Here is a 26,024-nt window from a genome sequence, read left to right on the forward strand (position 1 = left end):
CAAATTCATGCCCACGTCAGATTATTTATATCATTACAATTGGTCTCCCCATGGAATTTGTTAACATGTTGTTGGCTATTTTCAACCTCCACATGAAAATGAATCTACTGGGTTTCACAGTGCTCAGTTATTATGAAGGTTTTTTGATGAAAGACTTAAATTGCATCTGAGAAATACGAATTCCAGGGTCTAATGTCTCCCCAGAGATTTTAATTTAATACACAAAAGGAGCTGATCACTCCCTACTGAGGTCATTACGCAGAAATATTTTTTCTAGTGAACAGAGTAATTGGGACCAGTGGAGATTGTTTCCCCTGCCCCTCTCAAAAAAAAAGGATGGGTCAATTTTGGCTGCCTCTGAAGGTTCATAAGTTTTGTGAGTGATCCTGCCTGAGATGAATTCTGTTGTTGTTGTTTCTATAAGGAACAAAGAACTTGTGAGAGTCCTTATTCATGCACAGGTGCTACTTGTGGCATGGTGGCCTCTCCTTTCACCATTACAACACAGCACTGCAGAAAACCACTGACAGGTTCAGGTCCCCATAAACCTGGGTATCCAAACCTGAATGCCAACTCTACCTCCCTGAAACCTTTTGGAATGCAAAAGAACCCTCTGAAAATGTAGTGGGCCAGTGAGAAGGAGGGTGCTCTTCCTGAAGTTTGCCCATGTCCTGTGTGCCTGAAGGAGTTCATGGCCAGGGTAGCTGGCTGCCACTGGACAGCATTGCGGAGCTGATCCCACCCATCTGCTGTTCCCTTGTGCCTGCTCTGTGGATATCTGAACTTAAGGGCTGGGTAGTCTAAGGCAGATCCAGTAAAGTCCCCACATACCGATTTAATTCCAGGATAAACAAACATGTGCTGAGGTCACCCCCAAGTTATGGCAGCGTGGGAGCCAGAGGGATATCGGCAGGTCAGGCCTTGGGGTCAGGGAAGATGATCCCACCACAGTCCGTGGTACAGTCTCATTAACCTCAGCAGCTCCTGGGCAGTTAAAATTTAAACCCTTGCATAAGTGGTTTGCTGAACTGGTGCCAGAAAAGTCTGTGTCTTGCAGGACTGAGCCCATTAATGCTCACTCTCTGAAGTAGTGGGGGAACAGATGAGCCAGAAAACTAAACAGCTTCAGACTGTGTGATCCAACTAGAAGGACAAATTCCAAAGTCGAGGAAACCTCACAGGCTTTGTAAAAAAGACAAAGGGAGTTCAGGGTTTCCATGCCACAACCATGCTTGTGGCTGTGACAATTGCAACTTTGCATGGATGCAGGATACTTTTGCACAGCAAAGCAAGCCAAGCCATTATTCATCGTGCCAATTTGTAGGCATGGATTATGTGTTTTACTGGTGTGAAATTCAGCCTCTTATTTCTAATTTGAGAATAACTTTCCTAACACTCATTTTCTCAATCTCCTACTGAAGAACAAAGCACTCAGGAGAGCAGGCAGCCAGGAGACACACTCATTCCCTGAGTGCCACTAAACTTCTTTAAGAGATACAGATGATAACAAGTATACTAAAAACAAGAATAAAAATGTGACTCAAACAGAAGTAATATACTTCCAAAACAAGGCTCTCAACTGCACGGGTTTCTCCCAGTGGGGAGAGGCTGCAAGAACAAACAGGCGACACTTAGTCACGTCACTTAGCTGCATGCCTGGAAAGCACTCGGAGCTGCTGGTGGTGGGGATGACGCCATAAGACCCTCTGCAGAACACAAACACTGTGCTTCAGTAAAGGCTTTCACAATGGTGTAGATGGAACCATTGCTTTTCCCCAGGGTTTTAAGTACTCGATTCTTTCAGGAGCCATTTAATTATTTCGTTTTATTTCTACTCAATCTGTATAGGAAAGCTTGGTAAGAGGACTGTTCATTTTGACAAGATTCCTCAGGGAAACCTCAAGACAAAATAGCAGTAATTTCTTCTGCAGATAACTCACCAAGAAAAATAGCAGAGGAAATAAAGGAGTAATAACAGAAAGGGGAAGATTATCTTTTAAAAGCTATTGCTTAATACCAATGCACAGTGAATATATTTAATGTCATAAACATTGGTTTACTTAGGGAAAGGCATGAGGAAATGTCAGGAGCAGAGAGACTCTTACAGCTAAAATGAAATTAAGACTGGCAAGCGTAAGAGGAGAGGGGAGAGAGGGAGAAAGAGAATCCCCTTAGAGGGAGTCCCATGGCCCTGATGAAGACTTGACAGCTGTATCCCAGCTGTGTGTTTCCTGCTGGTTGGCTTGCCAGAGCACCTGCTAACCTGGTGGCCTTCCTGACTTTCTTTCTCCTTAGAGGGAGACAGCTGAGGCAGAGACCTATAGACAAATACACACATCTCTCTGGTGTGCACTTGCTTCCAGACAGGAGACAAGTTATGAAGTCCTGCTCCCCTGAACACCTGAGGGCTTTATTTTCTCTGCTCTGATATGTCTGACATTGCTGACACCCAGGCTCTTGACCCAAGCAACCCTACCTTTCTTCTCACCCTCTGGCTACACTCCTGAATGATGACACCTTCTTTCTTCCAAGCACAGGGACACAAGCATTTCAGGGCTCTGCCTGCTACCAGCAGTCCCCTCCTTGCAGGACTGTGCCCATGTCCCAGTTGAGAGCTCGGTGTTGCTGCCTGGGGAGCTCAACCACGGCTCCTGCTAAGCCTGGGAGATGCTCCCTTTCACTGGGGAAGAGGAAACCCCATCCAGCAGTTATCAGTATCTTTTCTGACAACAGATCTTTCCTTATGCCTCCAGAACCAAGGTATAATCAATGTTCTTAAACTTACCAGGAGACCACAGTGCCCAGGACTGCAAAACAGTGCAGTATTTTCTCATCTATGCTTGTTTTGACCCTTCTGGGCCCTGAAACTTCAAACACTCACTCATGTTGCTGGGTTTTAGTCTTAGCAGCAACGAGTTGCCCCTTGGACTTGATATAGACCTGATTTTGTGGTTTGTGATTGATGTGGCAACCATTCCCCTGGTCTGTGACACTGCTTGCAGTGTGTCAAGCACATAAATCATGGCAGGTTTCAAGCTTGGGCTTTAGGATAGAAACCCTCCTCTAGAAAATATGTTGAAAATAGTCATTTGGGTCCAGCTCTCAGCTGAGGATTTTGGTGACACTGAGTGCCTTGAGAGCAGTCATGGCTTGGTGTCCAGCACATACCCCTGCAGGTAAATATGTCCTTCCCCCACACCAGGCAACCAGCCAGGCAGTAGGATCTTAAAAGCAAACTCCATTCCCATAAATTCATATGCTCATAAATTTTGAGCTGTGGAGAGCATTAAGACTCTCTGCTCTATCTTTTGTTTAATAGGAGCCAAAGAGGCCCATTCAATAAATTCTGTGTCAAGCTCAGAAGTTGTGATTGAGCCGTGGAGAAAGTTATCCAAATATTGACATAAGACTGAAAGGAATGGGGAACATCCCATATTAAACAGTTCTCATATTGGCTATGTATCCTCATTTGCCTTCTATCTTTGTAAAAACTCACATGCCTCACTTAAGCTTCTAGCTTTAGTTATTTGCTTCTTCTTTATTCTTCACCACATTGAACAATTCTTTCCTCCTCCCCTCCCCTAAAAAAAAAAAAAAAAAAAAAAAAGATGCCCTTGTTTGGGCCTTAATGACTTGGTTTTCCAAGCTACCATCACTTACACTTCTCTCTACTTTTCCATGAGCAGGCTATTTTGTGGCTAAAAGCTGATTTATTTTCTATTACCTACCATTACCATTACATTTTAGTGTGTGAGAAGCCCTGAAGAGTTTAAAAAGAGCCTCTTGAAGGAGAGACAGCAGCCAGACTGTATGGGAATTTTTGTGATGATTACTCCCACAGATGACCCTGGCACAACAGATAGACACGTAGATGTTTACCTCAGCTGAGACTTTGGTGCTGATGGTGGTGCTCGGCCATCATCAAGGCCATGTTTTTGCCATAATAATAGTGCCTTTGAAGAATTAAATTACACAGTTGGAATTACTTAAAGCAAATGCTGATCCCAGAGTTATGCTGTACTGACTGGACTACCAGAGTTGTGTAGGCATTAGGCATTACATCTTCCTTTTTTGATATTAATTCTCTTCATAGGATTGTTCTCACTAATATTTTACAAGCAAAACTCTTGGGGAAGGAGAAAAAGAAAGTAATTATGAGAGAGACATATATTATGTTTTCAGAAAGAAAAGCCTGAGGCATGATTGCTTTTACAGCAGGCAGCTGCAGGATCCCATACATAACCAGTAGCAATACAAAGCTCCCTTCCTTGTGATGCAGCAGATCTGGTTAGCAAAGACTTTGAGGAAGAAGCAGGAATTTGGTGGGTATTAAATAGACTTTGGGATGTGCTTTTACAGTTGTTGTGGCCATATCCCTCAGCCTCACACTGGGTCAAAAAGGCACACATGTCTGCTGGACAGAAGAGAGAAAAGCAGGATGAAAGAGAGATACCAGGCAGAGCATGTCTTCCTTGCCTTACACAAACACTATGTGAGAAATATCCACTTCAAAAATATAAGAACATTGATGGCAAATGGGAACAAGGAGGTAAGAAGTAGTATTCTCTTAGCTGGAGAGAGTTCTTGTCAGAGAAAATTCAAATCAGACTACTGCCATCTCCCAAGGCAGCTGCAGTCCTGGGCCTGCCCATCATTGCTTTTCCCAAAATCTTCCCCCATGCACAAACAGCATAGCTCTCTGTGAACCCAAATTGACCTGGACTGATACCTCCATTTCTAGTGTTCTAATCACTACCACAAGAATTAGAGATCTGACTTGATGTTTAGCACAAATATTTATTAAATGTGAAACTGAGTGAAAATCAAGAAGCTAAAGTCAGGCTGCACAAGAACAATTCTTGCTACACATTGTGGCAGAAAAATCTGCTCATGTGAGCCTTTGTCCTGCTCCTTCCTCTGAGAGATCACTGTGCTAATGAAAAATTTCTCCATCCAGCTTCCTTGCTGCCCTCTCTTCCTTCCATAGTCTGCCTCTCTGCTTAATAGCTCCTCTCACAACTCACACAAATTTCTGGTTGCTAAGCCCAATTTATATCCCCTTTCCAATCTATAAGTGTTTTCACACAACCTCATGCTTCTTGCCTTACTCAGGCCCTCAACCCCTCAGCTTTGGGGCAATTCCTCACCATGTTCTTCACCTCTCCTATGAGACCAGGTGACAATGGAGTTCTTCCCACATTCTTTATCCTCCCCCACCCCACTTGCTTATTTCCTGACATAATTGACTCCATATGGTGCTTCTCAAACTGGAAATCTGGTCTCTTCAGTGTCTGGATTATCCCTGAAATGACTGGAGAAGAAGAGACTCTACAGACTCCTTTTGGTTTGCATAAACCAAAAGGACAGCCTTCTCTTTTTCCTCCTGACGATTTTTAAAACAGAGCTATTAGTTTTCTGTGTCGTTATCCTGCCTGACTTAATGAGCCATTCTCCTCAAACACTTCCCATTAACATGTTTATGTATTTGCTCGCCTGGCTGGGTTCTTTAATAGTGTGCCTTTGGTTCAGGTGCTCCCAGCAGAGGCTGCACTGCCAGGCTGCAGGAAGCTCTCCATTCACTGCAGCTGTGGCCCCAAATTATGCCCTGTGACTGACTGCTTTTGGGACAATTGCTCAACAGTAAGAAGAAGGAACTTAGATAAATTGGATGTTTTTCTACAGAACCCATTCACACTGTGCCCTGGAGAGACTGGAATCAGTCTCATTCTTTGCTGGTTTTTTCTGTGGTGTTACCTGAAGATCCCAGCCAGAGGATTAAGAGTATATATATGTATACTAATCTCTTCCAGATTAATATATCCTGCTAACCTAGAATGTGGCTAGAAATACTGATGCAGGGGGCACCATCAGGTTTGCAGAATAAATCAAAAAGTAAAATCGTTTTAATTTTAAACAAGGTTGGCAAGCCAACTCCATCCTTGCCAGAAAATGGACGTCTGATCTGGCTTATTGACTCTGGTGAAGCCTGTTTCCAATGTCAGGCTAATTTCTTTGACTGCTGTTAGAAGATCTACACCTGAAGGGCTTTCCTTCTCTTTTTTGCCCCTGTGCTGGGTAAACTTGAGTTTTGGCTCAGAGCACAGCCACAAGAAGGCAGTCAATGAGAGTAAGCCTGTCTACCATCCCTACATTGTTGAAAGCCTCCTGTGAAATTGGATTAGCACTTAAACGTTGTGTGACATTTAGGTTTTGTGAATGTTCTCAAGGAAAAAGGAAAAAAAAATCACTCCTCAAACTCTGTATCATTTGGGGACAATTATAGTGTTGCCAGATTAATTACAGTGTTTCTACAATGCTCTCCTCTGATTCTACTATTAGCGCACAGCAGAAATCAGAGTCTGTTTTGACCTTTATTCAGAGCCTCCTGTTCAAGTGACTTTCACAACAGAACTCAATTTGTCACATTTTATTTGTACTTTAATTTTATTATTAACAGATTAATGAAGCTGGTAATGGGTTTCCCGATGCTCCCTTTGGAAATGTGAACTGTGTCCCTTCCTTACATCAATCTGCTGTCAGCAGATGAAGTGCCTTTGCAAAATGCTATTAACTGTTACCAGAAGCAATTGGTCAAAACAGCGAGTCAGCTTTAAAAGGAGAGACTTGAGATTCCCCCAGTGCATTAGGAAAAGCGCATTAGTAGGCTTTAGTCTCTCCAGCTTTAGGGCCTGTAGTAGGTGTCTGATCTAATGACACATAGAAATGCGAATGTATCAGACTCTAATTTGCTTGAAGGAGCAATGCCAGGTTAAAAAAAAAATAAATCACTTTCTGGTGTCATTAACAGCAATCCCCATTGTGGCGGAAATGCCCACGCTCTGTTGTAAGGTACTGTCTCTGTGCCAGCCTTAAAAATCCATGAGTGAAATCCTGGCCCTCCTGAAGGCAGTAGGAGACTGCTTGTGACAATGCTGAGGCCAGGCTTTGTCTTCTTTGTCTCAATTTTCTGGCCCAAACAAATATTTGAAAAGTATTTCACATCACCCTCCAAAGCATCAAATTCCACCCCCTTCTCAGACAGCTCTCTTTTTTTAATTCTGTGCCAGGAACTCACAAGATAATTGCTTGATAACGTGAAACCTCCAGCTCCACTTCCCCCCTGGGAAGTGATGGTTTTGCACCATTCTTATTCTGACAGCTTTACTGTTTGGTCAGTATTCCAAAAGGTGGGACAACCCTGCACATGGCTGGGGGGGTTGCAATTAGATGATCTTTAAAGTCTCTTCCAACCCAAGTCATTGCATGATTTGATGGGGCTGACAGAACTGCGCTATCGTGCACACAGAGAACAAAAGATGTGCTCAGCAAATAGTCCATAGTAGGAGGAAGTGGGATCCTGAACCCTTTAGGGGCACGAGGTAGCACTGGGTAAAAAGTCAGCAGTCCCCAGCTCCCTCGCCAGTGCCCTGAACTGACAGGGAGGAATCCGGGGGAGATGGAACATGTTAAAATGTTCTACATGATCAGCAAAGTTCCAAGCATATGCTGTGGCAATCCGACTGCTTTCCAGACTGGACATACCAACAGTTTCCCCCCTCCTCTTTCAAATGCTGGAACATGATGTTATCCATCACTATTTCCAGTGCATTTCTAAGTACATGTGTATTGCATACAAGGGTCCAATTAAAGGGGGAAGGTCATGAAAACAACAGAAATTCCACTGACTGTGAAAACAAAAAAGATTATATCCATTAGTCCTCAGGAATGGGCAGTGAGTTTTCTGTTTCTACGCAGAAAGTTAATGTTTTTCATGTCATTTGCCTCTCATTCCTTCAAAACCAGTTCCACCTTCTTGAGGTGGTTGCAGTGGCCCTGATGGCTGCCTGAGCTGCAGCCAGGGGCAAACTTTGGGCTCAGTTCACATGCCTCTCACAATCCTGCCATATGCCTATACTCCCACACTGGGGTTTTTTTTGGAGGCAAAGAACAACTCAGCACCAGACCTTGAGGACATTTTTCCTCAAGGAAAACATAAACAGCTTAACCCCACCCAGGGACTTGGACAAACTATAGTCTGGATAAAAAACACCACCCTTAATTTTGCCAAAACCTCATTGATTAAGAATATGCAGATCTAATGATTTTGCTGAGTGTTTTCAGAGTGTATTCCTGCTGGGTATTCTTTCCTCCACTGCCTTCAAGTGAGTGTTCACAGTGCATAAGGTTAAAGGGGTTTCTTTTCCCCTGCAAGTGCAGAAGGCTACTAGAAGAGTTAGAAGCCTAGGACTCAAAAAAAGCCTGGCACAGTCCACTCTAAGATGTAAGGATGGCACATCCTTTCTTCCTTTGATATGAGCTTAATGACAGCGAAGGGACTGTTCTCTGGTCCCTCAGTCAGCTCTTTCCACTGATTGGAGGACGAGCTTGTTGAAAAAACACGATATATTGTTCAAACACTCCCATGAAAATGGCCTTCTGACTATCCAAACACATTGTCTGTCGTCTTAGATCAAGCATGGCTCTTACTCTTAAACATAAGGATTAAAAGGCATCCATTAAAAGGAGAGTTTAAAATTCTATTTTAAAAAAAGCTCAGAAGCTTAAAAGACTAATTATTTGTGTAATCTTCAAGATCAAACGTTGCTGAAACAAAGACTTTAACTCCTTTATCAGATAAAACCTGTGTGCAAAGATTGCAAGGGGTAGAAGAGACTATTAAGATAATCTAGTTTGACCTCACGACCTCAGGTTTAGGCATTTCACTGGTACAGGACCCTTTCAGTTGTACATGTGGCTAAATGGAAAATTGAATAAAGCCATGGAGGACACAACAGACTACATAAACTTGAGAAAACAGACCACAGGTTGTCACGTTCCTTTAATTTTTGTGTTTGTAGGCAAGGCTCAGTGCTTAAAGGGATAGTCCCAAGCCCTCCACTGATGCAGTTGGTGCAGGTCTTGCTGATGGTCATGGATGTAATTTTCCATCAGATGAGGATCTAAGCCTGAGGAGTTCCCAACTGCAAGGGAGAACTAAGTAAGTACAAAACTGCAAATACTTAGGGCAATTTGCAGAAGTCTCGGGGTAAACTACATTCCCGAAGTCTCTTTCTCATTTTTCTTCTTTTTGTCTTACTTTTTACAAGTGCTTGGGATTGTGTTCAGCATGCCAGTTTTCAGCAGGACAGGAGGGAGACGCTGAGACGTGTTTCTTTGGGAAATGTGTGTGTCTTTTCTAATCTGTTCAAGCTGTCTGATGTCTTTGTATCTAATACATTTGGGATCTTTTATCTGAGGTGGAGGTGATCTGAGGTGGAGGATGTCTCAAGAAGGAGTGATGATTCACAGTAAAACAGGTTATCCACAGAGGAGCCAGTTGCCCAGTCCAGCAGAATTAATCAGCATTAGCTGTGTGAGCTCTTGCTCTGAAACACTGTAAATAAGAGAAGCATCATGGATCATTATAGGTATGGGAATAAACAAAGAGAGAAACACAATTTAAACCTCTAAGTGTCAAAAATAATTTCTAAACCACCCACTTGACTTTTTGGTGGAGCAAAACTGTCTGGTGTCCAGATGAAAACATGACTTCTGTTTTGCAAAGAGGCATTGTTTCAACATTTGCTTCTGTTCTGGCACCTAGACTGTTTTTGCAAACCAGGGACACACCTAACACTGGGTAACAGGTCTGAAACACAAGAGCTGCCTTCCTGTGCCCAAACAGCCCAAAAGCCTGCTTACAACACCAAGCTCTCCCTGGCTTGCTCTGTCTTGCAGCTTGGTTTATCTTTCCCTCTTTCTTCTCTCCTGGCCTCGTTTCTGACAGCAAGTGCCTGCAGCTGGCCTGTCCAGAGCACAGGAGCTTGGAGCAGCTGCCTGGGAAGGAGGTGTAACTAATGGAGGTGCTCTCTCACCCGGGAGCTGAGGGACATCACCTCCCTTGCTGTGTAGTCCCTGGCTGATGAGGAGAAAGCTGGTGCAGCACTACAGGATGGTGACTGCACCTTTCCAGGCACCTCTTGGGCTGAGTGGCAGAGGCTGCCACCACTGCGGTGTTCGTGGCTGAGCGCACAAGGAATGGGCATCACCATCTCCTCCTGCTCATGCTCATGTGTTCGGGATGAAGCCCTTGTGGTTGGGTTGTACAAAGGATATGATCACTCTGGACACAGTGTTCCTGAAAGATACTGCCTGACATCCTGTGCAGGAGAGCTGGGTGCCAGAAGGGCAGCTGCTCAGGCTGGGGAATGTTTGAGCATTAGCAGAATCAGAAGCTGTAGTAATTTTCTGTTCAAACAGGGAATTTTCAGAGCAAAATCACTGCTGGTGCATCGTGTCCCTGTGCTCCTGGGAGGTGGGTGGGTGTTCTTGGTGATGCTCCCTCCATGCTGGGTGCTTCACTGCAGGTTCATGTCCAGGGATCACTCCTGCCTTCCACAGGCACTCTGGGAAAGGCCCCTCACAAAAGTGGGGCTGCAATGGGCATGAGTCCCATGCCAACAAGTGGGCTCTGAACTCACTTCCATACCTACCTCTGGAGCAGGAGGATGATGGGGTGGGGAATGGCTCTTAGCAGTCAGATTTTATTGGAGAGCTGATTATTTATTATACAAGATGGAATTGTCACCTGTATCAAATGCTCTTTTTCTCAGAAGGAGGAATCCAACCCTAAGGTATTTAGGTACCAGCACCAAAGCACCTTAGACATGAATGACCTGCAAATGGAACTTCTGAAGCCCAAAGGGATGTTGTAACTGCCTAAACTTAACAAAAAGAGGAAATTCTGGGGGCATTTGACTTTACAAACAGTTGGCCTGTTTCCAGCACAAATGCCTCACACATGGTAATGGATTTCAAATACACTAAAGAGTACAGCCACAAAACCAAACAAGCCTTAACATTTGACCTTATTGGGGAAAACAAGCCTACAATTACCAAAGAAAACTAAGCATGCCTAGCTAATTGACTCATCTTAGAACTCTAAGTTTTGTTTTCATGACTGAGCCATAGGAATGTAAAGCCTTGCCATCTTTCAGCTAGCATGGTTTCCTTAGATCTCTTGGAATATCTGAAAATCACCAGTCACCTCCTAACATTTTGAGTAGTCTGTTCAGTATAAAGAGAAGAAATGTACAGACAAACATAAATGGCAACATCTTCTTTTTTTTTTTTTGATCCAACCTTCCTGGAACAAAACATGAACATCGAATCAATGAATTACAGGCTGTTACACCCTTGTTGCTGTATGCTCATCCACCCATGTAGATTCCACATAAAATTACCTTATAATCTATTTGAAGTACTTTAAAGTAGCCTGTTTTCATCCTAAGTCACTAACAGAATCAGCAGTCTAGTGTCTAGACCTAAGACAGTGGTCTCATCCTCAAAGCTATAAGCCACAAATAGTAAGTCTTTGGTGTTTTGTGTATCATTTTAAAAGACCATCTGTAGGTGCTGAGACTCCTTACAGGGAAAGGAAATTTCCCTAAGACACAGAAAGACAATTCTAGCCATGTTTTTTTTAGTCCTTCATAATGTAACATCCACAACTAGAGACTGGTCACAAGCCGCCTAAGATGGGTGACACTTACTGCTCCTATGATGAGCCAGGAAAGCAAGGAAAGGATTCCCTGCTATGAGATGGTCATACTGGTCTCAGAGGATATTTCCAAAGCAACCAAAGCAGTGGCCCATCAGATAAGTCAGCTGAAGGTATCTTGAGTGAGAACTTTCACTTGTGGATTGTTTGGTTTCCATGGCTCTTGGCAAGTCACTCATGATATAACTGAGGATTTTTTATTTTGTTTTGATGAAACTGTCCCAATGTTAAACATATGTTTGAAGGGCAGTTTACAGGTTTAAACTACAGTGTTTATGAAAGCTTAGTGAGAATTATCTTGCAAAAAATGAGGACTTCTGGAGTAAGTTATATAGTGACAAATAGTTTTATATTCTGTTTAACCACATGTCAGTAAACTCAAGGCAAGATAAATCTGTTAAGAAACCATACAGAATGTTTAGCTAAGTGCAAAGCATGGTATGTCTTTGTTTCATGGTGCATCTTTGGCTTTGAGGTGGGCCATATTGTGTTCAGCCTATGAAGGTTGTCTGAGATGAAATGCATGTGATAGGCACTTGAATTTGTATGCAAAACACTGGTGTCAGACTTTCGGGCAGGGGACTGGTTGATACAGACAAACTGTGGGCTGCTCGAGCCTCAGGGCATAATTTACAGCCACCTGAAGCTCAGCAAATTACTTGAGAAAGGCACAAAGGTGTGTACAGCAGCAGTAACCAATGCAGGGCAGGGCATCCCTGGACCTACGAAGTTTGCTTTATTTCAACTGTGTTTCAACTCCAGAAGTTGGGATTTGCATCTGGGGATGTAATGCTACAGGTCAAGAGATCTGAGGCCAGGTACATTGAACGTGTCTCTGGTTTAGTTCTTGTCCTAAGAAGTGACAGGTAGGCCATGCTGTAGCTTACTAAAGTCCAAATGGGAAACACAGACACATTTAACTGAGTTCATATTCCAAACCCATCATTATTGTTATTATATGGACATGCTGCCTCCAAAATCAGGTACCCACATCACCAGCAAACATCACGTATTGCATGAGAAACCAACTGAGCCCTAACTTGAAAGAGCTACGGGTCACTGGCTGATTCCTTGTCTAGTGAATGCTTTCGGCAGACCACAGGGAAGCATCTCCACGAGTCCCACAGAAACTGATGGTGCTGGGTCTGTGCTCCGGCTGTATTTGTACTCAGCCTTTAGGGGCACCTGCTTGCACCCTCCTGATGGGAAGTTGTGAGAAGATGCCAGAGTGTGCCTGGGTAGACCGAGGAGTAACACTTGTTCTGGCCTTTTAATGTTTAAACAGCTGTGCCGGATTTGCCAGAAGGCTGTCTGACAGAGTTGTTAAAAATTGATCCCTGAGTAAACAGCCTGGTGTTATTTACTCCAATTCAGCTGCAATAATTCACACTATCTGAAGAGCAGCCTAATCCTGCACAGACAGGTCTCTGTGATGTTTGCTACTGCTTTGAACAGAAGGACCCTTGCGGCAAGGGGAATGTGATTTCCCCATCACTAATGACTCTGGACAAGACAATAAAGATAGAACACAATTTAAAACAAAAGGAATTCAGAATGAAAACGTAATTGCTAATGCAGTGGTCACAGGCTTGTGCTGATGCAGGACACCCCTGTGTGCTGACACATACAGAGATGTTGGTCACAGGCACTAACAGAGGAGAGGAACAGAGTTTAACCTTCTCTCAGCTCTGGTCATACTCCTAGTTTATTTCTTGTTTGTTGCACAAGCTGTAGAGGCACCTCAAGGAAAACTCATTTGGAAACATCCTAGAGGGAAGGGAAACTGTAATATTCAGGATCACAGTCATCTGTCTTCTAGAAAACTGATTTCCTCCTATCTCCATTCGAACATTAGATGTATCTGGAGCTACCTGCCTATCTTTTCACTTTTTGTGGAGATCCTGCTTCAAATGTGGCTTATCCTGGGCAAGTGATGATTCAGTATCTGTCCTCAGATCTCTTGACCTGCAGCTTTACATCCCCAGATGCAATTCCCATCTTCTGGGCCTTATGGCTGAATCAGTGCCCATTCTCTTGGTCCTTTCTCCCTATTGTCCTGATATGAACTTACCAAATGACACATCCTAACATTCCTCTTTATGACATATCTGTTGTCATGTCATCTTACTCTTCAAGATATGCTTCCATCTCTTGCCCTTGATATCTTCAAAACACCTAGAATAGAAAATATAGATGTAGATCACCCAATTCACCAGGTTGAATTTTGTGTTAAATCAGAGACTTCCTGGAATTAATTCTGAGCAGAATATGAGTGCACCACAAATTCCTCGTGAAACTAATATTTAAAATGTATATACAGTGAATCTCTGGAGTTTAATAAAATCAGGACTTAGGGGTATGTGCAACAGCAATTTCTTACCTACTGCTGCCGTATAAAACTCAGAGAGATGGTAATAAGTTGTGATGGCATTCAAATTTTTTGAGATAGTTTTACTTTGCTATAAAGCTATCTGATTCTGAAATCTTTTTTTGGTCATGCTTTAGACAAATATGTTCAAATTAATTATCATAGTTCTAGTTTACTGGTAGGTGGTTATTTCAAAGGGGCTAAAACTAATGCAAAATTTCCTGAGTTTCATTAACTGCAAACCATCACCTGATTCTACTAGAAAAAGCTTCAGGCTCTCAAAGCACACGTAACACAACAATTTTTTGGCTCTAGCTTTGGCTGGTTGGGGTAATTTCACATAGATATAAATGATAATAATACAAGACATGTTGACACCACTACTAAACACTTGTAAAAAGAACATACAAATGCACAGTGACACTTCACACAGGGGTTGCATGGAAGACACAGATTTGGAGTCTAGGGCTGCGGGGAGCCAAGGACTCTTAACTCTCATTAAGTTCAGTGTGAGTTGAGAGTGCTTGGTGGCTCAGGTGCTCAGGCCCTCGGTGAGGCTCTGCACATTCATGTCAGAGACGAGAGTAATTTCCCCTTTCTAGTGTGTGTGTTTCTAATTGCTAGATTAGTACAATTGCCTGATAATCACGAGTAATAGAAATTACTTTCTGGTACTGAAGTGCTCCCTCTGAAAGTTAATAAAGCTCATTCAACATCGCCTACAGTTTTACAACACACCGTAATGGAAAAATGTAATGAGTACAATGTGAGTACAATACAAAAGCCAGTGTAAAGTTAAAAATGGATCTAGGATAGTGCTGCTCCTGAATATGAGCAGTGCAAGGTATGAATTACTTCTTTGAGATGGATACAGGAGTCAATCTCTGAACAATGCAGCCCAGCTCACATTCAGGTTCACTCCTTTTTTTTTTTTTTTTTTTTTCCCAGATTTGCTTCCCATCCTTCTTTTCCAGTTGTTTTATATGTGCTCATCGTTGTTATTTCCATAAAGGTCATCATGCTTTTTATTTATACCTGCCAGTTTCCTACTGGAATTTGGCTATTAAAGGGGCTATATAAACTTCTGTAACAATGTGATAAAAGGACACATCAGGAAACCAACTGTACTTAAAAATTACAGCTTAAATCCCATGCCAATTTGAAACTTCTAGGAATGTGTAGCCCTGTAACTGGTGAGATATGTCTCCTGCCACAGTTAGAACATCTTTACCTTGTTTTCACTATGTGCAAAGAGAAGAGTGTTAAATTTCATTATTCTGGGATCCACCCATGTTTTGTATGCCCATAATGACAGGCTTATTATTAAAACAGAACATTAATTGTATGTGTAGGGCCTCTAGTTCCTTTTTCTTTCCCTGCATGAATAAGACAAAGCTGTATTTAGGGAGAAAATGGCTTTGTCTACCTGTAAATGAAGATCACCTGAAATGCAGTCTTGTGAGAGGTTGATGGTAATAAGTAATGCCAAATCCTCATTACAGCAGTGGCATTTTCACCACCGGTATGGCAGATTTTGCAATTAACACACAAAGAATTATTCCTTTCTTGTGTAACAACATTTTAATGTCAGTAAAAAGTGGTTTTATAGTTCAAGATTACAAATAAAAAAAATATTTCACCTTGACCCTTTTGCCGTTTTCCCTCAGGCAAGTCTTCAGATTTTAGTTAGGCAAGAAACGTGAGGTGGATGGATGCTTGCTCTACAGAGAACTGAGGGACTCCCTCCCCACTCTGCCACGGCTGGATGTTTCAAAACGGAAGATTTCACTCCAAGTAAAGCCTGATGAGTTACTCTGTCTCCCGTGGCAGGTGAAACCACAGGGGCATTTACCACCACCAGATCCTTTCCAGCTGAACCAGCTGGAAGGGGACTGAAAGAAATGAGTCAAGCGCCTCTCCAACTACCAGGCTGCATCAAGAAGGCACAACATGAGCAATGGTAAAGTCAGTAAACAAAATTTTACTGTAATATTTTGTAACACAGATACTGTATTTCTCTTTGAAGTGTAAAGCTACCGTCTTACACAAGAAAGATGGACAGACCCTTTTCCAAGACTAATATGGATACAATAAATATGGAGTTTTACATACTAGATCTGTACACAGAAACTTTGTCCCACAGCCATAAAAATTTACATTTAACAGTGCAACATATAATTTAATCCTTTATTTATCTGACATAGGATGTTTACTTACTAAACACAAGCAACTACCTGGTTTTAATATACATATTTTATATATATATATTTTATATATATATATTCAACAATCTGTACAGGTTTCTAAACATAAAACTCCAAAAAGGCACAATTGTCTATACAACATGTACAAAAATGGCTGGAGCTGACAAGAAACAACAATTATTGGTCAAGAGTTCATGATTGCACGAAGATTAGTAATGGGTTTGTGTCAGAAAAATGTGCTTTAAGGAAAGGAAGGTTTGCAAAGAAACCTGCAAGTGTTATAAAAAAAAACCCCAAACCCCCTAAAAATAAAAACACAATGAAAAACAAAAACTAGGTTGCTATTACGAGTCTATCCTCATCGTCACTGCTGCCATCGCTAAACTGCACCGTGTTTTGCCGCCGGGGCGGGGCGGCTGGCCTGGGTACCTGTCTGTCCGGGGTGACAGTTCTGCGCACTGGGGACTTGGCCAACGTGCTGGGATTCACCTTGGAGCGGGGCTCTGCCGGGGCAGCCCTCTTCACCTGGAGGGCGGGGAGGTCGCGCTTTGGCTTGCTGGGGTTTGCGAGGTCAGTCTTTTCAGGATCCGCTTTCCCTGGGACAGCGGGGTTTGGCAGCGGGGTGGGCTCGGGATGGCTCTTCCCGCCGTACCGCTGGCCGCCAGCCGCCGCCTGAGGAGAAGCATCCTGGCCGCCCTGGCCGGCCTCAGCCACGGGGAAGCCGACGGCAGCTGGATCCAGCTGGGCCTCGCCGGCTTTGGAGCCTGTGCTGGGTGCCTCGGAGGCTCCGTGTCCCTCAGCGCCGGCGGGGCTGACGGAGGGGATGAGGGTGGGCAGGGCGATGTTCAGGATCTGCAGGCCGGGAAGGTGTCCCTGCGGGCTGGCCGTGCCCTGCGGGGCCGCGCCCGCCGCCAGCACCTGCAGGCCCACGGCGTTGAGGGTAATGCCCGGAGGGCGCATCTGGGGGGCGATGTTGGTGTTTGCCAGACCCAGAATGTTCACCGTCTCCATGCCCAGCGGCGGCAGGGGCTGCAGGCTGGGCGTGCTGAGCCCTTGGATGCCCGGCACGCTCACCTGGCCGATGGGAATGCACGGCACCACGCTGTTCACCTCGGCCACTCCCACGGGATTAGCGGTGGTGCCGGCGGCCGTGCCGCCCGTCTCAAGGGCGCTGGTAGTCCTGTGAATCACGCTCACGGCTGGGATAGTGAGCTGCACCGGCCCCGCCTGGATGGGAACAAAGGTGGAGTAGGTGGCCAGGCCGGCGGGGACCACCTGGATGCCCCCGACCGGCACCATGCCGTAGGGAGCCTTGGCTTGGCGCTGCGAGTGCAGGGGCAGGTGGCTGAAGAGGTGAGTCTGGGGAGCCCTGGGCTCGGCGGCCGGCTTCTCCTCGGGGATTTCCGTGTAGGGTGACAGCGCCGTCGTCTGCATGCTGTGCTCTGCCGGCGAGGATGGGGAGCTGATGGAGGGCGTGCTCTGCGGGAGAACAACACAGGCGTGTTAATGGAGCAGCCACCGCTGCCCTTAGTGACATGAAAACACAAGGGGGCTGGGAGTGCTTCCCATACCTCCTTTTAAGAAGGAACAACAACAAACTGGTTCATAGTATATAATGCTCAGCTTGAACAATGATCTGATTTTCTTCCTTTCTTTCTCCTTCCTCACCCACTAATTGCATTTTCCTCTCCTAATTACCCTTGCTTAATTCCTCTCAAATACCAGTATTAAAAACATTGCTGAATATCTTTTGCACGTGTGTTTTAAGTGGCAAGAAGGCTTTGGAGAACAGTTTTATGTGGAAATCACCTCAGGCAAGCACGTTAAATAAGCATAAGCTGGCATTTTTGATGCACCAGGTTCCTCTCCTGAAGGCATTACAGCCTCTGGCAGGCAGAGGCAGCATCATGACACCATTTGTCTGTAGGTGCTTCTAATGTGGCAGGCAGGCTATGCAATGACAAGAGATGGCTGACAACTACAGCTCCTGCAAAGGTGGAGGTGATGGGCGGATACTGGAGTGAGACGTGGGACCCACATTCCATTGCTGCCTCAGCTCACTGTGATTTATTTGGTGCACACACCTGGACTTATAATCCTATTTCTATCCTCCCTTTTCTTCTCATACAGTCTGTGACTGACCAAGGCTTGCAACTCCTTGCCTAGAACCTCCTAAAACGAGTAGTCTGAATGTGCAATTGCAATCTCACCATTACCATTTCATTTTAGGCATATTCATCACACACACACACACATTGGTGCAACCTTACTTAGTTTATACAGTCCTAACTCTTTAAAAAATCTCTTGAGCAAGAACAAAACTGAAAAACAAAGAGAAACACATTTGCAAACTGCTGGTAGAAAATGTATTGGCTAAGGGAGAATATGATTAACTGGCTATGCAGTGCTGACCTGTCTAAATGGGAAGATGGGTGCGAGAAAGAAGCCAACATCTTTCTCAGAACTGACACCTCACAAGAAATCCTGATAAACTGGTATGGATGCTTTTGAAGGAACGTACAACAGCCTTCCTGAGCTGTGTTGACTCCTTGTCTCGATTGCAAGAACTGGGATCCACAGCCATTCACAATAGGAACAGACTGTAGATTAACCACTGGAGACACAAGGCTGATGCTTCTTTTGGTCTGGGAAAGGAAAAGAAAATCTGGAAAGGAATTACTGCCTTGTATTACTTACATGACTTTTTTTTTTTTTAAATATATTAATGTAGACAATTATTAGAGCTATATGAACAAACATATTTCAACATTTTTAATTGCATGAATATTTAGTTGAGGCTTCAGTGGTTCTGTTTAATGAGGGAGTAAACTCAGTCAAATGTCTTTCCAGTATCCATTGGCAACAATGGAACCTAAACTCCACATACCAAGACCCTACCCCTTTTATGGCAGGTGCATACAGTGATCACAGACCACTTCATTTTATTCTCTGTCACACTACAAACTTGCTCCAATTTACATTTGCCACATGAACTCACAGTTCTTACAAGCAGGGATGAACCTGTGTCAAATAATGCAATGGAGCAAAAATTTTTACTGTTTCTCCATGTCAACAGTTTGCTTTGTAAAAAAATAAAACCAGTAGTGTAAATTTGCAAAGAGAAAACCAAGCCACTAAGTACTTAAACCAGATTGAAATTTTTACTATTCAGGCTTTTGAAAATTTACTGCTACTTGTTTTCTATAACTGCATGCAAAGTTATGTTTATACCTGGACTTGATGATCTCAGGATTTTTTTCCAACCTAAATGATTATATGGTTCTATATGGTATTTCTAAATATTGCACTCATCATGGAGAAGGCAGTGCTCTGATTACCCCTTTAATGAAACTATTTTGCATCTCATTTTTCTGAGCATTACTCTGAAAAGCTTGAATGCCTTCACGGTCTGTGGTAAGAATTCAAAACTTCCAAAAGGTATCTTTAGGGTCAGTTGGGTTATGTGACTTGCAGTGCTTCCATTACATTCCATTAAAGCTGCTGCTAAATAGAAAAATGCTCAACACCTGCCACTTCCCTCTGTGATTTCATGGGCACAGTTTTAAAGACAACAATTGCCAAAATTACTGAATGCTCCCACAGCCCTGCACACAGACTGACCTCATCTTTCTGCACACTGCTTGGAAAAGCTGTGTGTGTCGCACATGCATGGGCAAAATCCATCCTTTTCTGATTAAAATCTTCTTTCAGCTTGGAGAAAAGCTGAGAGCACTAGGAACTCAGGTCTCAGTCCTCTGTTCATCTCTCCTTTTGTTGTTGTGCAAGGGCAATCTAGTTTCCTTGAACATCTGGTGCTGTTTCTAATTCTACTATTAAGCATATTTGGAGGATAGATAAGCAATTGCACCTTTTTTTTTTTGTGATAAGGCAAAAAACTTTGGGACTAGATTAATGTTCTTTGGAATTACCAATGATTGTATCATCATATTTCAGAGTGAAATGACTGCTGAATTCTATCACTTTCCCCTGAAAACTTCATAACCACCACCACATGTTCATTTCACATATTTGTTATTTCCTTCTGATTTGTAATACAATCTACTAGCTCCAAACATCAGCTGAAGTTACCATATGACAATTAATCCTTTCAGGAAGAATACAATCAAATTAAAGAATTTGAAAAGCAATGCTCCTACAACATACTTGTTTCTAGAGTTCTGTGTATTTGTGCTTTGATTAATTTTAACTCTTCTGAAAGACTCATCAGCCAGGAATTCTAAGAATGAAGGGAAAGGCAAACATTTTGATCTTTCAAAAATCTCCAAAAAGATCTTTTTAGAAGGAGGACTGAAAATCCTGCTCTCTCCCTGGAGTCAGACATTCCTACCTTTGTAAGAGCTGCAGTTGGTATTAAGGAGTGGCCCAAGGATCTTTCAGGATCAGGGTAATCCACAGACATCTGGCGGCCTGGAGAAGCAGGAGCGATGTCTGTTAGTGCAGCACCAGCACTGCAGGGACCCACTCCTCTCTCCTGGGCTTTACCATCAAGTGCTTCCTGTTGGGTGGGTTCTGCTGGTGACCTGGATGTCCTGCTGACCGACTGCACCGTGCTAAGGACAGTCATCTTGGTCAGCAGTGCTTTTGGGAGGCCATCCATAGAGTCCGTGTGAGCTCCAGTGAAGCAGTCTGGAAGCCTGATGTCATCGTCGGTGCTGGCAGCATCCTGCAGGCCGTGGCGAGAGGGGTGGTGCTGGGGGCTGGCTGTCACTGAGGGCGTTGTGGATAGCACTGACTCAGCCTGGCTGTCTTCATCATCGTCCTCGTTGTCATTTTCATCTTCATCTCCACCATCAGACTCCTCCACGTCATATCCTGACCGGTCGTAGCCAACTCTCTGCTTCTCACCTGCAAAAGTGGGAAGTAGAAGGTAAGACAATGAAGGCCCTGGACTGATTGGGAAGGAAGCAGGAGAGAACAACTAGAAACACCAAAAAACCAAAACTGGAAAGCACATGTGTTTTCCAGTCACACCCCACTACATCAAAGCAACAGGAAGACTTTAATTTTTGTTTTCATTTTCCAGGTTACATATTTAACTACACAGCTACACAATCTTTCATCTTCTGCTTCCATGTTGTTTTAAACCCTCTGGATTTGACTATTTTCCTTCATGCCATTTGTAACCATTTGCTCAAAGTCACCCTTCACTCTTCTGCTCGGGAAGCAGTGAGCAGATTCCCGGTTCATTAGGTTCCCAGTGCCGACACGCGGAGCTGGTCTGTCAGCCTTAGCGGTGGGATATTCTCTGGCTGGCTCTGACTCATAAGTGGGTGTCCTTGTACCTAATATGAATCACGGCGGAAAAGGTTTTTGAAGGATGCAAACAGAGAGACTGGAGGCTGTTAGTCAGGAATCTGTCTTGTTAACAGGCAAGAGACCAAAATTAGACCTTACCAGATTTCTTCACCTCATTAATGTTTTGAAAGGTTTATTAAAAAATCACCCAAGATGTCCTAGGAGCCAAGAAAGCCCTAAATACATTAAAACTTACCCTATGAATCTTTGGTTGCATGAAGAAGCCCTCCTGCCTTCAAGTCTTAAAGCGAAACTGCTGTCTAGGGGTAAATTTCTCTACAAAATAGAGTTCTACTGTAGCTTTTCACCCTCTTTTGTATCTAACTTGGAATGAAAGAGTCATCTTTAGTAAAGTGACAGAAAATCCCATCTGCTTTATCTGATTCCAAGCCAGACTGTCTCGGATGATATTTTATAAAAGACAAAATGCTTTGAATACACTAATATATTTTATTTGATTAGAGGTCTGTCTCTTGAGCTGTCCAAAAAAGCATATCAGCATAAAAATAATTTGGCTCTGTAAAACCAATGATGTCTGGTTAGATAAAATCTCGGAGATCCTGTCCTAGGGAAATCTACAGAGCAACTTACCATCAAAATGAACAATTCTGAAAAACAATCAGACCCTTGAAAGAATTTCAACATACTGCATATACTTTAGGCTGCTATGTTACCAAAACTAAAACAAGCATCTCGAACTCCAGGTAAAATAAATGGGTTTAATTGAGCTACCTCTCAGTAAGATACCCACCATTATAGGCCTTTAAGGTTTCAAATGAGCAATGCAATTAGGAACTAACAGCTTCTTTGAAAAAATCCCTCTGTAATGACTTTTCCCCTCTTTGCCTACACAGTAATTTGTACATTAACTAAATATGGAAACTAGAGTTCCTACATTTACTACAGCAGACATGTACATGTCACACATGTTATTAAAAATACCCAATCCTCCAGGACATTGGAATGATCCTAACAAAAATATTTGTCAGAGTTTTAAATAGTCTTAATTTATAATTCTCATCCACACACAAAGCTGTTGAAAATAGAAAATATGTTTTAGCGGAAAAATTAATTCAGTAACATCCATTCCAAAAATATGGCAAGTAGGATTGTAAAGATATTATTAACAATAACATGTGGACTTACTAAATGTTTTTGGTATTTTTTTCCTCTATAATTCTGTGACTTCTATTCTTCACATAAACAGTGTTTCTTCATCACTAACTTGCAAAGCAAACATACCTAAAATGTTAGAACATCCACAGATGTTTGATTTCTGAATGGAAACAGTTACCTCTGTGTTAAATACCAATGACAGGCTAGGGGGGTCCCAGTGCCCTGAGCTGGAGGACCATGGCTGTAAGAATGATAAATTCCCAGCTGACTCTGAAGTTGTGTGGAATCTGCTGCTCCAGCTGGATCCTTAAAGTCTATGGGGCTGATGGGATTCATCTGAGAATCCTTAAAGAGCTGGCTGGTGTCAAGGCCTCTCCCGATGATTTTTGAGCAGTCTTGCGAACCCAGAGAGGTCCCATCTGACTGGAAGGTGGTTAATGCTGTCCCAGTTTTCAAGAAGGGCAAGAAGTAGGACCCCAGAAACTACAGGCCCTGTTAGTCACACTTCAGTGCCCGGTAAAGTCATGGAGAAGATTACCCTGGGAGGTATTGAAAAACACCTGGAGGACAATACAGTCATTGGTTACAGCCAGCACGGCTTCATGAGAGGAGAGTCCTGCTTATCAAGTATGACAACGTGACCCACCCAGTTGGTCAAGGGGAGCCTATTGATGTAACCTTTCTGGATTTCAGTAAAGATTTTGATACTGTCTCTCACAGGATCCTTCTGGACAAACCGTCCAGCACACAGCTGGATAAAAATCACACTGTGTGATGGTGAACAAATGGCTCATGGTTGGGGCACAGAGGGTTACAGCGAATGGGGTGACATCAGACTGGTGACCTGTCACTATTGGGGTTCCACAGGGCTCTTCAACATCTTCATAAATGACTTGGACACAGGACTGGAAGGACACTGAGCAAGTTCAGAGATGATACAAAAATGGGAGGAGCTGTTGACTCCCTCGAAGACAGAGAGACCCTGCAGGGAGACCTTAACAAATCAGAGAGATGGGCAATCACCAATCATATGAAGTTCAACAAGGGAAAGTGCTGGATCCTGCAGCTGGGAGGGGCAATCCTGGATGTACAGACAGAGTGGGGATTGAGAGCCTGGAGAGCAGCCCTATGGAAAGGGACTTGGGGGTCCTGGTTGGTGGCAAGCTGAACATGAGTCAGCAGTGCCCTGGCAGCCAGGAGTGTCCTGGAGGGCATCCGGCACAGCATCACAGCTGGGCAAGGGAGGGGATTGTCCTGCTCTGCTCTGAACTGGGGCAGCCTCACCTTGAGTGCTGGGGGCAGCTTTGGGTGCCACAATATGAGAAAGACATTAAGCTGTTAAAGAGTGTCCAAAGGAGGGTAACAAAGATGGTGAAGGGCCTTGAGGGGAAGCTGTATGAGGAGTGGCTGACGTCACTTGGTTCGTTCAGCCTGGAGGAGACTGAGGGGAGATCTCATTGCAGTTACAACTTTGTCATGAGGGGAAGAGGAGGGGCAGGCACTGATCTATTCTCTGTGGTGACTAGAGACAGGACGTGAGGGAATGTCCTGAAGTTGTGTCAGGGGAGGTTTAGGTTGGATATCCAGAAAAGGTTTTTCACCCAGAGGGTGGTTGAACATTGGAATAGGCTCCCCAGGGCAGTGGTCACAGCACCAAGCCTGACAGAATTCAAGAAGCATTTGGACAGTGCTCTCAAGCACAGAGGGTAACTCTTGGGGCTGGTGCTGTGCAGGACTAAGAGTTGGACTTCCATGGTCCTTGTGGGTCACTTTCATCTCAGAATATTCTGTGATTCTGCAATTCTCTCAATGCCTCTCTCACAGATATTGCAGACGTCTCCATTTATCACATCTAAAGGGTGACCCACAGGTTTCCTGCAACTCTTTAAATAATGCAGGGGGTATTGCAAAGTCTTGAAATTCACTCTGGACTCCCTCTTAACTTCAGTCTCTTCATGAACATCACTTAACTATTCTCTATGGAATTGTAATGATTCTTTTCTTTTTTCTCCCTCTCTCCATATGAATCACTTTTTCTATGAAAGCTGATGTCAATCATGAATGACTGTTTCTACTGGCAAGAGGAACTACCTGAAGTGATTAGACTGACTTGTCACATTTGTAAAACAAGGAAAACATATGTGCAAAAACAATGCCCTGATTTACAACATCAAATTATTTTCTTTCAAATCAACATTTAAAAATGCTATGGGATTTATTAGCAAATGCTGCTTATGTAGGAGTTTTCTGCATACATCCCGGCTTTCTACAATAAAGCGATGAAAAGAGAAAGGGAAACTGTGTGTGGAACGCAGATTCCTTACAAGCAGGACTCCCTAGGATATCATTTCCCTCTATTGTTTCCCTGTTTACATCCACCCTTTGTGCATTTGCCAGCTTCTATTTGAGTGTGGTTACCTGGAGCCAGAGTCTGCAGTGTAGGCGAGGTGACAGCAATGAATGTGGTTCCCTTACTCCCACACTGCTTTGCAACATCAGATGAGAAAAAAAAAGATTCCTGACTTGCTTGTTCTGGCAATGCATGAAGGAATGCTTTGCTCTGGCTTTTATAGCTGCATGCATGTTTGCTGAAACAAGAGGTGACCAAGCTTTTCCAATCAGTGACCCTATTAGGCATTGCTGTGGAGTTACAAGAGGACCTGATGCTGGAGTTTTAAGCAGTAGAAAACCCAGGCAGGTTATGGGTCTTCTCTGAAGGAGACATTGGGCTGAGGCTGTGACCACTCCTCACTGCTTGGAAGAGTGGTGGAAGACTCTTCCAAGCAGTGTCTTTTTAACAAAGTAGTATTGGCCCAAATCCATTCTGGTAATTGTACACTGCCTACTAGTTTCCTTGCAGTTTTAATTGGGGAAGAATTAATTCTTTGCTTCCTATCTTGAACCATGCACAATTATAACCATATGCTTATGTAGCTGATATATATATATATATATATATATATATATATATATATATATACACACACACACACATATACATATAACTAGAACTGACTCAATTTCCAGAGGGAACAAAATTACTTCTGTGTTTGACTTTGTATGAGGTTGTAAACCGGTGTGCGGTATTTTAGAATGAAGGATGTGTCATAAATTTAAAGGCTCCTAACATATGGAGAAATGGCTTTTGGCATGAAAGTTCACAGTTTCTTTTTTTAAAAAGAAAACAGGAAAAAAGTTTCACACTATTAAGTGAAGGCTTATGAAAGCTACTTCTCTTTCGAATTTGTAACTCAACTCTCACCCTTTTAAAAGACAGACTGTTCAAGGCAGCCTCAATTTTTTATAAAGAGTCTTTTTGGAAGAGCAGGTAACGCCTCTCATCCTCTGTCAACTGCTGCAATCTTTTCTTTTAAACACTTAGACTCTTTCTTCTTCCTAGACTTCACAGGAGAAAGTGAATTTTAGAGACCTGAACTCTGCAGAATTAGAAACAGCTGGA

The 26,024-nt window shown here is 43.4% G+C and overlaps 1 protein-coding gene across 9 annotated transcripts in view; it reads right to left on the reverse strand.

Annotated features, from left to right (window-relative positions):
* Nucleotides 1-8,824: 8,824 nt before the first annotated feature.
* The window catches only part of HIVEP1 (HIVEP zinc finger 1), a 129,299-nt gene continuing 112,099 nt past the window's right edge, over nt 8,825-26,024 (reverse strand). For 8 of the 9 annotated variants that reach the window (XM_085051901.1, XM_085051904.1, XM_085051902.1 and 5 more), the window contains 2 exons: nt 20,481-20,998; nt 15,890-17,611 (listed from right to left, as the gene is read on the reverse strand). In XM_085051901.1, the coding sequence (XP_084908027.1) occupies nt 16,466-17,611; nt 20,481-20,998 (1,664 nt within the window). In that variant the 3' untranslated portion in view covers nt 15,890-16,465. Of the gene's footprint in view, nt 9,395-13,631; nt 13,736-15,889; nt 17,612-20,480; nt 20,999-26,024 lie in introns of those variants that run through there. The other variant, XR_014849945.1, reaches the window with a different exon arrangement.

This window comes from Lichenostomus cassidix, chromosome 2, assembly GCF_008360975.1.
Source record: "Lichenostomus cassidix isolate B80296 chromosome 2, HeHo_3.0, whole genome shotgun sequence".
NCBI classification, from domain to species: domain Eukaryota; kingdom Metazoa; phylum Chordata; class Aves; order Passeriformes; family Meliphagidae; genus Lichenostomus; species Lichenostomus cassidix.